The sequence below is a fragment of the Myotis daubentonii genome, chromosome 10, assembly GCF_963259705.1.
Source record: "Myotis daubentonii chromosome 10, mMyoDau2.1, whole genome shotgun sequence".
Lineage (NCBI taxonomy): Eukaryota > Metazoa > Chordata > Mammalia > Chiroptera > Vespertilionidae > Myotis > Myotis daubentonii.
Window position 1 is genome coordinate 72,706,485 of NC_081849.1, and position 17,789 is coordinate 72,724,273.

General features: G+C 47.7%; 1 protein-coding gene across 4 annotated transcripts in view; it reads right to left on the reverse strand.

The window, feature by feature from the left end:
- PUS7 (pseudouridine synthase 7) overlaps positions 1-17,789 on the reverse strand; it is a 57,777-nt gene that overhangs the window by 39,716 nt on the left and 272 nt on the right. For 2 of the 4 annotated variants that reach the window (XM_059712777.1, XM_059712776.1), the window contains exon 2: positions 5,098-5,518. In XM_059712777.1, coding sequence (XP_059568760.1) covers positions 5,098-5,518 — 421 coding nt within the window. Of the gene's footprint in view, positions 1-5,097; positions 5,519-7,701; positions 7,788-17,119; positions 17,491-17,789 lie in introns of those variants that run through there. The other 2 variants (XM_059712779.1, XM_059712778.1) reach the window with 2 other exon arrangements.

The following is a 17,789-nucleotide window of genomic DNA, read 5'->3' on the forward strand; positions in this document are numbered from 1 at the left end:
ACCCCTAAATAGTCAAAGTAATCCTGAGAGAAAAGAACAAAGCCAGAGGTATCACATTCCCTGATTTCAAACTATACTACAAAGCTACAGTAATCAAAACAGCTAGTGCTCAGTTGGTTGAGCACAGTCCCATGAACCAGGAAGTTGAGGTTCGTTTCCTGGTCAGGGCTCATGCCTGGGTTGCGGCTCGATCTCCAGTAGGGGACATACAGGAGGCAGCTGATGGATATTTCTCATCAATGTTTCTATTTCTCTCTCTCCCTTCCTCTCTCTGAAATCAATAAAAAAAATATGTAAATAAACAAATAAACCCCTTAAAAAACACACTGTGCAATATCGGCATAAAAACAGAGCAATGGAACAGAATCGAGAGCCCAGAAATAAACCCATACTTTGTAGACAACTAAATTATGACAAAGGAGCCAAGAAATACAATGGAGAAAGAAAAGTCTCTTCAATAAATGGTGCTGGGTGCTCTAGCTGGTTTGGCTCAATGGATAGAGCATCATTCTGTGGACTGAAGAGTCCTAGGTTTGATTCCGGTCAAGGGCACATGCCTGGGTTGCGGGTTTGATCCCCAGTGTGGGGCGTGCAGGAGGCAGCTGATCGGTGATTATCTCTCATCATTGATGTTTCTATCTCTCTCTCCCTCTGTCTTCCTCTCTGAAATCAATAAAAAAATACATTTAAATAAATAAAAACTGGACAGCTATATGCAAGGGAATAAAACTAGACCACTATCTTATACCATATGGAAACATGAACTGAAAATGGATGAAAGACCAGAATGTAAGACCTAAACAAATAAATATATATAAGCAAACATAAGCATTAAGCTTCTGGACATTGGTCTCAGTGGTGTTTTTGTGAATTAGACTCTAAAGGCATGAGAACCCAGCTGGCATGGTTCAATGGTTGAGTGTCGACCTATGAACCAGGAGGTCACGGTTGGATTCCCGGCCAGGGCACATGCCCGGGTTGTGGGCTCAATCCCCAGTGTGGGGTGTGCAGGAGGCAGCTGATCAGTGACTCTCTCTCATCATTGATGTTTCTATCTCTCTCTCCCTTTCCCTTCTACGAAATCACTATATATATACTGATATATAACAATAAACAATAAAATACATATAGTGATATATATAACAATTTATATATATATATATACTAGAGGCCCGGTGAACAAAAATTTGTGCACTCGGGAGGAGGGTCCCTCAGTCCGGCCTGTGCCCTCTCGCCGTCTGGGACCCCTCGGGGGATGACCACCTACTGGCTTAGGCCCGCTCCCTGGGGGATGGGCTTAAGCTGGCAGTCAGACATCCCTCTGGCAGCCTGGGAGCCCTCAGGGGATGTCCACTTGCCAGCAGGGAGCAGGCCTAAGCTGCAGTCGGCCATCCTTAGCGCTGCTGAGGAGGTGAGAGAGGCTCCCACCACCACCGCTGTACTGGCAGCCTTCAGCCTGGCTTGTGGCTGAGCAGAGCTCCACCTGTGGGAGCGCACTGACCACCAGGGGTCAGCTCCTGCATTGAGCGTCTGCACCCTGGTGGTCAGTGTGTGTCATAGTGATCAGTCATTCCCAGTTGTTCTGCTGTTAGGGTCAATTTGCATATTACCCTTTTATTATATAGGATAGAGGCCTAGTTCACGGGTGGGAGTCGGCTGGTTTGCCCTGAAGGGTGTCCTGGATCAGGGTGGGGTCCCACTGGGGTGCCTGGCCAGTCTGGGTGAGGGGCTAAGGGCCGTTTTCAGGCTGGCCAAGCCCCCTAGCAACGGAAGCTCCCAGCCTCTCCTTTTATCTTTTTCTTTTTTTATTCTGGGATTTATTTACCTTCTATAATTGAAACTTTGTAGCCTTGAGAGGAGCTCAGAGCCAGCCAGGGCAGGCAGGAGGGAAGCTTGGCTTCCTCCATCTCCAGGAGCAACCCAAGCCTCCTGCACGCTCCAGCTCCGTGGCCACGGCCGACTGAAAGCAGGTAACTGGGATTTGTTTATCTTCTATAATTGAAACTCTGTTGCTTTGAGTGGAGCTCAGAGCTAGCTGTGGCAGGCAGGAAGCTTGGCTTCCTCCATCATTGGGGCAACCAAGCCTCCTGCTCACTCCAGCTCCATAGCTGCCGGCTGCCATCTTCGTTGGGTAAATTTGCATATACTCGCTCTGATTGGCTAGTTGGCGTGGCTTAAGGTGTAGCGAAGGTACAGTCAATTTGCATGTTTGTCTTTTATTAGTGTAGACATCTACACTAATAAAAGAGAAAAATGGTAATTGGCATACGACGATACCCTTTTCATTGGCTAATCAAGGCTATATGCAAATTAACTGCCAACTAAGATTGGCAGTTAACTGCCAACAAAATGGCGGTTAATTTGCATATGTAGGCACAATGCAGGGAGGCGAAAGGGAAAGCAAGAAGAAGCCCCCTGCCACTGACAGTGATCAGAAACCCAGGGGGGAGCTAAGAGCTGGGGTCAGGGCAAAGGCGGCCTTTGCCCTGCCCCCCAGCCATGATCGGAGAATCAGGCGCCTTTGCCGCCCTGGCCAGTGATAGCAGGAAGTAGGGGTGGAGCCAGCGATGGGAGCTGGGCATGGTCGAAGCTGGCAGTCCCGGGAGCTGGGGTCCCTTGCCTGGGCCTAAAGCGGAGCCCACGATCGCGGGGCCGCTGCAGTTGCGGGTCCCCGCTGCCCAAGCTGGACGCCTAGGCCAGAGGTGTCCTGCAGGGGCAGGGGCAGAGCCCGCGTGATCGCGGCGCCCCCCGCTACCACTGCAGGTCCCCGCTGCCCGGGCCGGATGCCTAGGCCAGAGGTGTTAGGCCAGGGCAGGGGCGGAGCCTGCAACCACGGGGAGCTGGGGGTCCCCTGCCCAGGCCTGACACCTCTGCCGGAGGCCTCAGGCCTGGTCAAGGGGCCGTTCCGGTGATTGGTGATTGGAGGGTGATGAGGGTCAACTCCTCTGGCCGAGGCATCAGGCCTGGGCAGGGGGCTGAGCCGGGGATTGGGGGGGATATGATGGTCCCCTTGCCCAGGCCTGAAGCCTGGGTCAGAGGCGTCAGGCTTGGGCAGGGGGTGGAGCAAGTGATCAGAGGGAGATGGGGGTCCCCTGCCCAGGCATGATTCCTGGGCCAGAGGCCTCAGGCCTGGGCGGGGGCCAGAGCCAGTGATCGGGGGGAGATGGGGGTCCCCTGTCCAAGCCTGACACCTCTGGCGGAGGCGTCAGGCCTGGGCAAGGGGCCAATCAGGCGATCGGAGGGTGATGGGGGGCTACGCCTCTGGCTGAGGCATCAGGCCTGGGCTGGGGGCAGAACCAGTGATGGGGGGAAATGAGGGTCCCCTGTCCAAGCCTGACACCTCTGTCAGAGGCGTCAGGCCTGGGCAAGGGGCCGATCCTGCGATTGGAGGGTGATGGGGGTCAACGCCTGAGGGCTCCCAGTATGTGAGAGGGGGCAGGCTGGGCTGAGGGACACTCCCCCCCACACACACACCCAGTGCACGAATTTCGTGCACCGGGCCCCTAAAATTTTATATATATATATATATATATATATATATATATATATATATATATATATATATATATATTAATGCAAAGGCATGAGAATCAAAACCGCAAATAAACCAATGGGACAGCAAACTCAAAAGCTCTGCACAACAAAAGAAACTATCAACAAAACAAAAAGGCAACCAACCATATTATCTACATATTATATTTGCAAATAATATGTTCAATAAGGGGTTAATGTCCAAAATATATAAAGAACTCATACAACTCAACAACAACAAAAAACAACCCGATTAATAAATGGGCAGAGGGTCTGAATAGACATTTTTCGAAGGAAGACGTACAGATGGCCATCAGGCATATGAAAAGAAGTTCAACTTCACTAATTATTAGGGAAATGCATATAAAAACCACAATGAGATATCACTTCACATGTGTTAAAATGGCCGTTATGGCCGAAACCGGTTTGGCTCAGTGGATAGAGCGTCGGCCTGCAGACTGAAGGGTCCCGGGTTCGATTCCAGTCAAGGGCATGTACCTGGGTTGCGGGCACATCCCCGGTGGGAGATGTGCAGGAGGCAGCTGATCGATGTTTCTCGCTCATCGATGTTTCTAACTCTCTATCTCTCTCCCTTCCTCTCTGTAAAAAATCAATAAAATATATTTAAAAACAAAATGGCCATTATAAAAAACACAAGAAATAACATGTGTTGGAGAGGTTGTGGAGAAACAGTAACCCTTGTGCACTGTTGGTGGAATCATAAATTGGTACAACCTCTATGAAAAGCAGTATGCAGGTTCCTCAAAAAATTAAGAATACAACTACTATATGATCCAGCAATTCCTCTTCTGACTATTTATCTGAAGAATAAGAAAACACTACATAATTCGAAAAGATATATGTACCCCATGTTCATTGCAGTATTATTTATAGTACTGGTTACTGCAGCTCTCATCCTTTTGACCATCTGTGAAATTAATCCTTGGGGAACAGAAATAAATAGAAGACTGCCGAAACCGGTTTGGCTCAGTGGATAGAGCGTCGGCCTGCGGACTGAAAGGTCCCAGGTTCGATTCCGGTCAAGGGCATGTACCTGGATTGTGGGCACATCCCCGGTGGGAGATGTGCAGGAGGCAGCTGATCGGTTTCTCTCTCATCGATGTTTCTAGCTCTCTCTCTCTCTCCCTTCCTCTCTGTAAAAAATCAATAAAATATATTTTTTTTTAAAAAGGAAATAAATAGAAGACTATACTGCTCATCTACATATATAAAAGCCTAAGCGACTGGCCGGCAGCTATGATGCGCACTGACCACCCGGGGGCAGACGCTCAACACAGAGCTGCTGAGCTGCAGTGACTTGGCAGCTGCGGTTCTCGAGTGACGCACCTGGAACCAGAGAGGAGGGAGCCCAATTCCAGGGTTTGTCACCCGAGAACTGCCCTCTCATAATCCAGGAGCCCTTGGGGGATGTCAGAGAGCCGGTTTCAGCCTGATCCCCACAGGCCAGGCCGAGGGACCCCGCCGGCGCACGAATTCGTGCACCAGGCCTCTAGTTTCTTTATAAAGAACATAACTAAAATAACTTTGTACATAAACGAAACATACCTTTCTTTTAAGATTCCTGAGAATCCTTGATGAGAACTTACAAACTTGGTGATGCCTACATCCAGTTCAGTGAGTCCATGCTTCATCATGTCTGCAAAGCTCTCAGCTTCCCCTTCCTCCTCACCCTCCTCTGAAAGGCCATCTTCCTCCTCCTCTTCCTCTTCTTGCAACGGGGCGTCCAAATGTTTCTTCCTCTTTCCAGCACTTACAACTTCAGGTAGCCCAGGCGCATTCTCACAGCTGGGTGGAGAGTTATTGTCTATCCCATCCTGACCTTTGGTCAGCCAGCCTTCTGAGACCTTCTGTCTTTTTGCCTCCTCAGCTGGGGTCAGACTGTCATTATCTTCCACAGCAAGGGATCCACGTTTCAGTGACACACCAGTCATTTCTGTCATCTCCATTTTTAAGGCTCCAAGAAAACCTTTTAGGAAGACAGAGTAGACAAGTAATAATCACTTCTTTAATTAAGTGGGTTTCAGCAAACAGAAGCACAGTTAATTTTGTTCCTAGTCCTAAAAACCATTAATTAAACGAATTCTTCCTGCCCTGGCCCGCGTGGCTCAGTTGGTTGGGCATTATCTAGTGCACCAAGGGATTGTCGGTTCAATTCCCGATTCCCAGTCAGGGCACATCGTTGCCAGGGTTGTGGGCTCAATCCCCCAACCCCAGTAGAGGGTGTGCAGGAGGCACCCGATCAATCTTTTGCTCTCACATGGATGTTTCTCTCTCTCTCTGTCTTTCTCCCTTCCCCTTTTTCTAAAAATCAATTTAAAAAAAAAGAAGAGAGAAGTGGTGTTTAAAAAAATAATAATTCTTCCCAATGTTGGTGTATACCTTTGGTGGCATACAAAAATGACAGAACATTTTTGCAAAAATTTGACTGTGTGCATCAAAAGCTTTAAAAATCTGTATACCTTTGCCCCAGTGGTTAGAGCATCCACCTGCAGACTGAAGGGTCGTGGGTTCCATGCCAGTAGGGGCCGTAAGAGCATGTATGGTAAGCAACCAATCGATGTTTCTCTCTCTCTGTCTCTCCCTCTTCCTTCCACTCTCTAAAAAAATCAATGGAAAGAATATCCTTGGGTGAGGATTAACAACAACAATAACAAAAAAAAAAGGCTGCAAATTCTTTAAGTCTATTATTTCTTTTGTACATGCCAGAAAATCCAGCAGGATGTAACAAGCATCAATAGATATTTTGCAGAATTCTTAAAATAGGTGCCCAAATAGTTTCCTACCTATAAAGGTCAAAGGCACAATAAATAGCAAATCCTTAATGAAATAGTGGACCCGGGCAATAACCATCAATGTCCACTAACATCACAAAGAGAGACAACCAGACATTGACTACCCCTGAAATTACAGGCTATAATTTATGAAGAATATTTACTGATTGAAATTCTATGTCTAACTACTAGTGCCTTCAACTAATAAATAGCAAAGGGAAAAAAAGAGGAAGGGGAATCTACAGATAAACCTACAAAGAAATGCAATGGGTGGATCCTTCTTTGGATCCTGATTTAAGCAAACCAACTATTTAAAAAACATTTATGAGGCCCTGGCTGAGTAGTTCAGTTGGTTAGAGTACTGTCCCGATATACCAAAGTTGTGGGTTCAATCTCCGGTCAGGGCACATACAAGAAGCAACCAGTGAATGCATAAAGTAAGTGGAACAACAAATTGTTATGTGAGTGTGTGTGTCTCTCTCTCTCTCTAAAAAATCAATTAAAAAATAAAATTAAGCCCCCGCTGGTTTGGCTCAGTGGATAGAGCACTGGCCTGTGGACTGAAGGATCCCGGGTTCAATTCGGTCAAAGGCATGCACCTCGGTTGCAGGCTTGATCCAGGGCCCTGGTTGGGGTGCATGCAGGAGGCAACCAATCAATGTGTTTCTCTCACAACGATATTTCTCTCTGTCTTGCCCGCTCTCTAAAAATCAATGGAAAAATATTCTTGGGTGAGGATAAAAAAATTAAATTAAAAAAATGTTTTTATTGATTTTAGAGAGAGAGGAAGGGAGAGGGAGAGATAGAAACATTGGGAGAGAATCAACATCACTGCCTCCTGCATGCCCCTCACTGGGGATCGATCCCAAAACCCCAGCATGTGCTCTGGCCGAGAATCGAACTGGTGACCTCTTGGTTCATGGGCCAATGCTCAACCACTGAGCCACACCAGCCTGGTAAAATAAAATTAAAAGCATTTATGAGAATCTGGGACACTGAAACACTAGGGGTATTTGATGATATTAGTAGTACTGTCAACTTTTGAAGTGAAATAATGTTATTGTGGTTACATTTAAAAACAGAATCCTTGTATTTTAGAGATAGAAACCGAGCTATTCATAGTTGAAAACATATGGTCTGGAATTTGCTCCAAAATAATTTACCAGCCCCGGCCAGCATGACTCAGTGGTTGACTGTCAACCTATGAACCAGGAGGTCATGGGTCGATTCCTGGGCACATCCCCAGTTTGTGGGCTCGATCCCCAGTTTGGGGCATGCAGGAAGCAGCCAATCAATGATTCTCTCTCATCGTTGATCTCTCTCCCTTTCCCTTACTCTCTGAAATCAATAAAATATATTTTAAAAAATAATAATTTACCTGTGGTGAACAGAAGCAGAGTGGGTGTGGATTTGAAACACGACTGGCTGAGTTGGTAATTTGCTGAAACTGAGTGATGGGAGCACAGGGAGGTCATCACATCATCATTCTCGCTACATTTTGTTTAATATTTTTTATAATAAATAAAAGTGCGAAGTCTAAAATGATATACAAGCTATTCTACTCTGATCAAACCACCAATCTGTTCAGGTCCGTTGCTCCCTTTCTCCCGTGACCTGTTCTTCAAATGTATTGAGATATCCAGTCCCACGACCCCACCTCTTCCACCTTTACTTGTTCAAGCGCCCCAAACCTCAATGACGCTTAGCCACTGCTCAGTATTCTTGTTCACGAGTCCTTCTGCCCCATGATACTTGCTAAACCTCAACCACGTACAATCTGACTGCCTGTGTCTATGCTTCTGGCTGCTGCTGGAGAAAAGCTGGCCAGTCAGGAGAATTACTCTTATGACAGCCCTCCACACTGCCTGGCCCTCCCCAGTCAGCAAGGTCTCCCGGCAGACACACCTCCCTCCAGCATTCTCACAATGAGGCAGGACAGTAAAAAGCTAGGAGAATTCCTTGACAAGTAGAATGGGGAAACTGAGACAAACCAGCTGAGCAATTTACAGCCAGATAATAAATCACAAAGTCTCATCTTCCCTAACCAAGGACACTTAGGAGCAAACGGTTTACACATTCCAGACCACGCAGGTAGCAGACCCGCCTGTCTGGTCCCTCCTCTGTGACATTCTTTGAAGGTGAAACTAACCAGAGAATGATCCTGACCCATCTATAAGTTCATCTGGATGAATCACCATATCAAAGGACACATTTTGAAATCTGATGAATATTCTGTTGAGATTCTCCCGACACTTCCCCTAAAATTCCCTGCCATCAGAAAATAGATAAAAACCCTAAGACAAAGGACCCAGTGTATGCTCTGGAGCATGCCCTTGCCTTCCCTCCCCCTCCCCTCCCCCCTCCCCCCCCCCCCCCGCCCCGCTTCCCACCCCTTCTTTCCTCGGGGGTGTATCTTTGTTTTCTTCCTAAGTTCTAAAGTTCCCAGGAGACTTGCAAGCAGGGGAGCATTGGGCAGCAGCAACTGCCTCCAAGGGCCCTCCTTCTGCCTCTGTAAGTTGTTTCCTGCGTTCACACAACCCAGCTGGCTCCATTCTGTCTTGGTGACTTTTTTTCCTAAAGGGCCAAGGCAGCCCTAACTGGTTTGGCTCAGTGGATAGAGCATCGGCCTGCGGACTGAAGGGTCCCAGGTTCGATTCTGGTCAGGGCACATGCCCAAGTTGCGGGCTCGATCCCCAGTAGGGGGCGTGCAGGAGGCAGCTGATCAATGATTCTCTCTCATCATTGATGTTTCTATCTCTCTCTGAAATTAAAAAAAAAAAAAAAAAAGGATTTTAAAAATAATAAAATAGCCCTGACCGGTTTGGCTCAGTGGACAGAGCGTCGGCCTGCGGACTGAAGGGTCCCAGGTTCGATTCCGGTCAGGGGCATGTGCCTCGGTTGCGGGCACATCCTCGGTGGGGGGTGTGCAGGAGGCAGCTGATCGATGTTTCTCTCCCATCGATGTTTCTAGCTCTCTGTCCCTCTCCCTTCCTCGCTGTAAAAAAATCAATAAAATATATTTAAAAAAAAATAAAATAATAAAATAAAAATAAATAAATAAAGGGCCAAGGCAGCCCTACCTGGGTTCACTCCTGTTGCTGAGATCTTGCCTCTTCTCTCTTAAGTCCTTCCCTTGTTTCACTGTCCCCAGTTTTAATAAATGTACTCTCAAAATCACCTGGACTCATGCCACAAAATCTTTCCTGCACAAAGTCAATAACCCCCACATTACAGACCTTAGGGGGTGAGGCAGGGGGTCCCGCGGGGGTGAGGCCGACGGAGTCCTAACGAAGCATGCCCGACTCCGGAGACCGGTTCAAGACGCGGATCTGATTTTATTGTTTAAGTGCAGGGACATATATAACTTTTTGGACCAATCAGAAGTTTACACCATCCTTAGGGCAACCAATGGTAGGAAAGATCAGGGTACTATGTAGGGGCTCCAGGGGGCTTACTCAGGCGGGCGCTGCCCCTTCCCGGTGTGCCCAGGAAGCTTGTATAGGCGGAGTGCGCTCACGCTATTGCATCTGCCACTGCACTGAGATAAATCTCCTGAGCTCTTCCCACAAGGGGGCAGACCTGCCTTGATCTCAGTCGCTTTCCCGTGACAAGACCACATATTATAACCATTCCCCTTAATAGGGGAACCCTCTCAAGGAAAGCCCATACTTACTTCAGCATTCACTCCTCAGCACTGCACTTCATCCCTTCAACAAACTTTCACCATGCACCCCTGTACCAGACATTATTCCCACTAGTGACAAGACAGGGCACTGAATGAAATAAATGCCCCACCGGCATTGGCTTCCTTGCCCAAATCACAGTCATTCAAGTCTGGCCCTATCTGACACCCTTTCCCAAAACAACACAGATCACTGCTTTCTTGCTTCAAAACTCTCCTACTTCTTCCTTCTTTCCTGCCTCTGGAGATGCTTGCCCCTTAAATTTGGGCTTCTCCCGTCTTGCTCCCTTCTCACTCCTAAGTATTCCAGTCAAGGCCCCTCTATCTCCAACTCCTACCCAGGGTCCAAGGCAATCATAAGACAGCTAAACAATGATAAAGTGTATGTGGTGAGTTTGTTCAATCCTCGCTTTAACCCTATCACAGAAGGGTCATTACCATTCCCAGCTTAGCACTAAAAAACTGAGGCCCAGAGATGAAGTATCTTGCTCCAGTTTACAGAGCTAGTAAGAGATAGAATCAAATGCTCAAACTCAACATGCCCTAAATTGATCGCATCATTTCCCATCACAAACACAATTCCATTAAATTGCACCTCTTACCTCAGGGAATGTTACCACCAACTAACTACCAGTCACCTGTGTCAGAATATGGGCATCATCCCAACTCCTCACTCTCCCCTACACCTATATCAGTGATTTCGTGAATAAAATTCTAGAAGGTTTAGGACAACATTGTTATGCCCAACATCCTTGGAATGAGAATATTAGCAGACCATGGATCTGAAATATCAACCACTGGTTTCAACTCTTATTAGGCGAGTAACAGTTTGTGGGGTATAATGTGGAGCCTGATCTAGGTTTTGCCATTTAATAAGCAGATCACTTAATCTCTCTCAGCTTCAGTTTATTTCTCTGTAAAGTTGAAAAATGATGACTTGGTCAAAGGCCTGTAATAACTGTTCTATTTAACTGTGGGTCATTAATATTTATTATGGATGGTTTACACAGAGTTGTTATTGCTGAATCTGGAGAAAAAAACAAAGCTTATGCTTCTTTCATTCACTAGGCTAATGATTAAACACGGTTTTCTCCTTCAAATACCATTTAATTTTTTAAAATTAAATCTTTATTGTTCAGATTACAGTTGTTCCTCTTCCCCCCCTCCCCCCATAGCTCCCCTCCACCCGGTTCCCACCCCACCCTCCACCCTCACCGCCCCCCTCCTCATCCATAGGTGCACGATTTTTGTCCAGTCTCTTCCCGCATCCCCCACACCCCTTTCCCCAACAAGAATAGTCAGTCTACTCCCTTTCTATGCCCCTGATTCTATTATAACCATTTAATTTTAAGAAACCCTCAGAGCACTGGCAGTAGCATCAAATACAACCTTCAGTATTTTTTGGAAGTCTTTCTTGATCCTGTGAACCCTTGCCTGATCTTTTTTTTGTTACATTTAACTAGAGGCCCGGCACACGAAATTCATGCACGGGTAGGGTCCCTAGGCCTGGAACTGCGATCAGAGTCGCTCTTCCAGCAGCCGGCCCTGCCCCCTGCCACTACTGCGGTTGCCCTCTGTGTGTGTGGGGTGATTGGCAGGGCTATCAGGGCCCTGGCACCGCCTGCGTCAGCCACCACCCACCCCTGGTTTCCAGTTCCTGGTTCCCCATTGGGCAATCAGAGCCTGCCAGCTGGGGGAGAGGGACCGAGAGGTTGGCCATTCCCACCAGCTCGCCGGCCCTGCCCCCCCGCTGGAACCAGTCGCCCTCTGTATGTGGGGCGACCGGCAGGACGATCGGGGCCCCAGCAGACATGCCACTACCCGTTCCTGGTTCCCCATCGGGCAATCGGAGCCTGCTGGCCAGGCCGAAGGATCGAGAGGTTGGCCTGATCGGGGCCTGCTGGCTGGGGGCAGCTCCTGCGTTGAACATCTCCCTCTGGTGGTCAGTGTGTGTCACAGACACCGTTTGGTCGATTTGTGTATTACACTTTTATATATATACTAGGGGCCCGGTGCATGAAATTCGTGCACTGGGTGTGTGTGTGGGGGGGGGGGGAGTGTCCCTCAGCCCAGCCTGCCCCCTCTCACATACTGGGAGCCCTCAGGCGTTGACCCCCATCACCCTCCAATCGCAGGATCGGCCCCTTGCCCAGGCCTGACGCCTCTGGCCTAGGCGTCCGGCCCGGGCAGCGGGGACCTGCAGTGGCAGCGGGGGGCGCCGCGATTGCGCGGGCTCCGCCCCTGCCCCTGCAGGATGCCTCTGGCTGAGGCATCCGGCCCGGGCAGCGGGGACCCACAGCTGCAGCGGCCCCACGATCATGGGCTTCGCTTTAGGCCCAGGCAAGGGACCCCTAGCTCCTGGGACTGCCAGCTTCGACCATGCCCAGCTCCCATCGCTGGCTCCACCCCTACTTCCTGCTATCACTGGCCAGGGCGGAAAAGGCACCTGATTCTCCGATCATGGCTGGGGGGCAGGGCAAAGGCAGCCCCAGGGCCGCCTTTGCCCTGCCCCCCAGCTCTTAGCTCCCCCCTGGGTTTCCGATCACTGTCAGTGGCAGGGGGCTTCTTCCTGCGTTCCCTTTTGCCTCCCTGCATTGTGCCTACATATGCAAATTAACCGCCATCTTGTTGACAGTTAACTGCCAATCTTAGTTGTCAGTTAATTTGCATATAGCCCTGATTAGCCAATGAAAAGGGTATCGTTGTACGCCAATTACCATTTTTCTCTTTTATTAGTGTTGACTAGAGGCCCGGTGCACGAAAATCATGCACGGGGGGTGGGTGTCCCTCAGCCTGGCCCCCACCCTCTCCAATCTGGGACTGCTGGTTTCTAACTGCTCACCTGCCTGCCTGTCTGATCTCCCCTAACCCCTTTGCCTGCCTGCCTGATAGCCCCTAACTGCCTCTGCCTTGGCCCCCGCCACCGTGGCTTTGTCTGGAAGGATGTCTGGTCTAATTAGCATATTACCCTTTTATTAGTATAGATATAAATTTATATATATAGACTAGAGGCTCAGTGCACAAATTCGTGCACCAGTGGGGTCTCTCGGCCTGGCCTGCAGGATTGGGCCAAAACTGGCTCTCTGACATCCCCCAGGGGATCCTGGATTGTGAGAGGGTGCAGGCCAGGCCAAGGGACCCCACAGTGCACGATCAGGGCCAGGGAGGGACGCAGGAGGTTGGCCAGCCAGGGAGGGACCACAGGAGGGCTCTAGGGCATGTCTGGCCCATCTCGTTCAGTACTGATGGGCCAGATCCCAGCAGCAAGCTAACTTACCGTTGGAGCATCTGCCTCCTGGTGGTCAGTGCATGTCATAGCGAGTGGTTGAGCAGCCTTAGCATATCATTAGCTTATTACACTTTGATTGGTTGAATAGCTGACCAGACACTTAGCACATTAGGCTTTTATTATATAGGATTGCAAAGACAAGTTCATTAATCTCACTTTAAAAAAAATGTATTTTTTTTTATTAATTTCAGAGAGGAAGGGAGAGGGAAAGAGAGAGGGAAACATCAATGACGAGAGAGTATCATTGATTGGCTGCCTCCTGCACACCCCACACTCGGGATCGCACCTGCACCCAGGCATGGGTCCTGACCAGGAACTGAACCATGACCTCTTGGTTCATAGGTCAACACTCAACCACTGAGTCACGCTGGCTGGGCCTCACTTTTGTTTTCAAATGAAATTATACTTTACATTTGTTATAGCTGATGGCCCTATCAGACATGACTTATTAAAGTATATGTAGCACCACACTGCTGGTGGGAATGCAGACTGGTGCAACCACTATGGAAGACAGTATGGAGTTTCCTCAAAAAACTAAAAATGGAACTCCCATTTGACCCTGTGATCCCACTTCTAGGAATATATCCCAAGAACCAGAAACACCAATCAGAAAGGATATATGTACTCATATGTTCATAGCAGCACAATTCACCATAGCTAAGATCTGGAAACAGCCTAAGTGCCCATCACTTAGAAAACTGTGGTACATCTACACGATGGAATACTATGCTGCTATAAAAAGGAAGGAACTCTTACCATTTGCAACGTCATGGATGGAACTGGAGAGCATTATGCTAAGTGAAATAAGCCAGTCAATGAAGGAAAAATACCACATGATGTCACTCATTCATGGATAATAAAGACCATTATAAACTTATGAACAATAATAGATACAGAGGCAGAGCTGCCTCAAACAGATTGTCAAACTGCAGCGGGAACGCCGGGGAGGGTTGGGGGTCAGGAGGGAGGGGGGTAAGAGATCAACCGAAGGACTTGTATGCATGCATATAAGCATAACCAATGGACATAAGACACTGGGGGGTAGGGGAGGCCAGGGGATTGTCAAGGGCGGGGGGAAAAAAGGACACATATGTAATACCCTTTGTAATACTTTAAGCAATAAAAAAGAAAAAAGAAAGTATATGTAGCACCAATGATTATAAATCACTTAATATATATTTTGCTAAGTTCTGTATTTGGGCCTAGAAGCTGAGAACATAGTAGAACAGCTGTGCAAACTGCTAAACTAGAAGAGGCAGAACTCAAATTAGTATTGTTTATGTAAGGAGGAACTATATAAAAGGAAAGATTGAAATGCAATATAACTTTATTTTTTTAAATCCTCACCTAATTTCTTCCATTGATTTCTATAGAGAGTGGAAGGGAGGGACGAGAAGAGGAGAGAGAGATAGAAACGTTGACATGAGAGAGACACACGGATTGGCTGCCTCCCACACGCGCCCCTACTGGGGCTGGGGAACCTGCCCTTGACTAGGCATGGAACCCATGACCCTTCAGTCTGCAGGCGAATGCTCTAACTACTGAGGGAACCAGCTAGGGCGCAATATAGCTTTTAAATGAGAAAGTGCGGCCCTAGCTGGCTTGGCTCAGTGGGTAGAGCGTAGGCCTGTGGACTCAAGAGTCCCAGGTTCGATTCTGGTCAAGGGCACATGCCTGGGTTATGGCGTTGATCCACAGTAGGGGTCATTGAGGAGGCAGCCAATCAATGATTCTCTCTCATCATTGATGTATCTATCTCTCTCTCCCTCTCCCTTCCTGTCTAAAATCAATAAAAATATTAAAAAATAAAATTAAAATAAATGAGAAAGTGAGGAGGGGGGCAGAGGGTGGGGTAGATCCTGTGAACATGAAAGAGACTGAGAATTCAATCAAAAAGATAAAACAACCCTGACTACCCCAATGTAATTTCCCTAAGGAAAATTTTAAAATTTCCCTAAGGAAAATTCAGAAAAATCCAAATACATATATTCAAGCATTCTACTCAAAGCTAGAAAAAGTGACTGACTTAGAAGAAAAGGGAGGGGGGTGAAGGGACGGGCTTTATGAGTTTAATGTTATTTTTTTTAAGTTTTAAAGAAATATTATACTATACAAATACATTGTCCATGATAGAAATGACAGTATCTCATATGTCAAGTAAAATCTCTCTAGACCGGAAGCTTGATTCTATGACTGGGCAGAGGATGAAATTTACTGATACTAACCCATGAACTGAAGTCCTACACAATTCTTTGGAGGGAATACTAAAATGAGTTCTGTTTCCTTTATACTCCAAATGAGCCAAATGAGATTAAGAATATTATAATTTTAACTGTATTTTAAAATTGTTTCCATTATGCCCTAGCTGGTTAGGCTCAGTGGATAGAGCGTCGGCCTGCAGACCAAAGAGTCCTGGGTTCGATTCCAGTCAAGGACACGTACCTCGGCTGCAGGCTCCTCCCCAGCCTGGGCCCTGATCAGGGCGCGTGCAGGAGGCAAGCAATCGATGTGTTACTCTCACATAGATATTCCTCCCTGTCTTTCCCTCTCTCTTCCACTCTCTAAAAATCAATGGAGAAAATATCCTCAAGGATTTAAAAAATAATAAATAAATAAAATTGTTTCCATTATGGTATCAGATTCACCAATAAGCTTCCTCTACACCCACAACAAAAATAAAAGTTTAGCATTTTCAAAATTTTAATACACCATTGACAGTTCTTTAATATTATTTTCTGCAAAATGAACATCTACAAAAAGGGCCATATTAGTCTTAATCGTATCCATATTTCAAAACCCTCCATAACTTCCTTTTTAAATGCTTCCATTCTCCTTTCTGCAAACTGTGACTAATCCCTCTAGCACTCACAATAAAGAGCACTTTCTTCAGGACAGAGCACACACTCACTACACTCTAATATGCAAAAATCGTTAAGTTCATTACATTTGTTCATTCCACAATATTTATTGAGCGTCTCTTATGTGTCTGGCACTGTTTCAGGTGCTGTGAATAAAGGGAAATTTTCCCATCCTTATGGAGCTTACATATACTTAAGGATATATGGCAGAATAAATTTTTTTTTAAATGCAAGCATAAGAGCTACAAATAAAGACAAATAAGAGGAATGAGAAAAAGAGGGGTACTCTTTAGTGAAGACTCTCCATGGAGGTGCCTTTAAAGGACTTTAATCAACAGTAAGCTCAACTGGGTTATAATTTCTCTCTCCAACTTGGGAGCAAACGTTATGTTTTATTTTTTTAAATATGTGTGAACGTTTATTGATGTATGTTTTTTAAAAATATTGTTTTATTGATTTCAGAGAGGAAGGGAGAGGGAAGAGAGATAGAAACATCAATGATGAAAGAGGATCATTGATTGGCTACCTCCTGCACCCCCTCACTGGGGATCGAGCCCACAGACCCGGGGTGTGCCCCTGACTGGAATCAAACCTTCAGTCCGCAGGCTGATGCTCTATCCACTGAGCCAAACCAGCTAGGGCAAAAGTTGTGTTTTATTAATACCTGTATCAAAAGCTGTTATTAAATCAATAACTACTGAGTGTTGGCTACTTGTCTAATGACTGGACAAAATCATTGCCTGTCCATCCCCTTTTCAGTACGAGTGCACTGCTGGCTACTGGGCAGATCCCTCCATTGTCGAGGCATCCGCAGGCCAATGGGGCCTGCCTGTCTCACAGGTGATTAGAGACTTGAAACAGAAGCCCTTAGTAATCCTATCCTAGTACATATTTTCGAAATGAAGGGGGGAAAAAAGGTGGTCTGACCACGGGACCAAATATTTGAAAAACCAAACTCCAAACCTACTTCTTGGCAGGCGCTAAAACCCAGGCACTGAGGATTGTCCTTATCAACCTCTCACTCAGCGCAGGGCTGGCGGTAAGGGCTCCGGACGGATGTCTCCACGCGCACAGCTGCACGCCCTCCATCCACTGGTTAAACACCGACCCCGCAGAGGGTTCGAGAACGCACTCCTGGCTCCAACCTGTTCGCTCCTACTTCTACCCAACAGGCAGTCACCTGGCACAGGAAGCCTCGCAAGAAGGAGTGATGGAAGCGGAGTGCGAGGAGCAAGCACGTGGGCTGCACCCCGTAACACACTGGCCCAGATGGATGGGAAAGGCTTTGGGATAAAAGCCAGTTTTCTCTTCCGGGAGGGAGCAGAGTTTAGGGAGCGTCTGGGGCAAAGAAAGGAGGAGTGGGACTGGGATCGTCAGCCTGACAGCGCCGCGGGGAGGAAGGAGGGCGCAGCGTTCCCCGAGGACCTGCCCCGGTAGTGGGTGGGGGGGTGCGGGGGGCGGAGCTGGCACCACCCGAGCGCAGGACCCGCGGTGCTCCCGCCGCGCTCCCGGCGGTACGATCCGAAATGGAGGCTCCGCGGGCGGGCCGTGGGCACAGACCACGGCTGGGACACCTTCCCAGTCCGCACCGCCCCTCCAGGCGGGACCTGAGATCCTGGGCGCGGGACCGGGCCGAT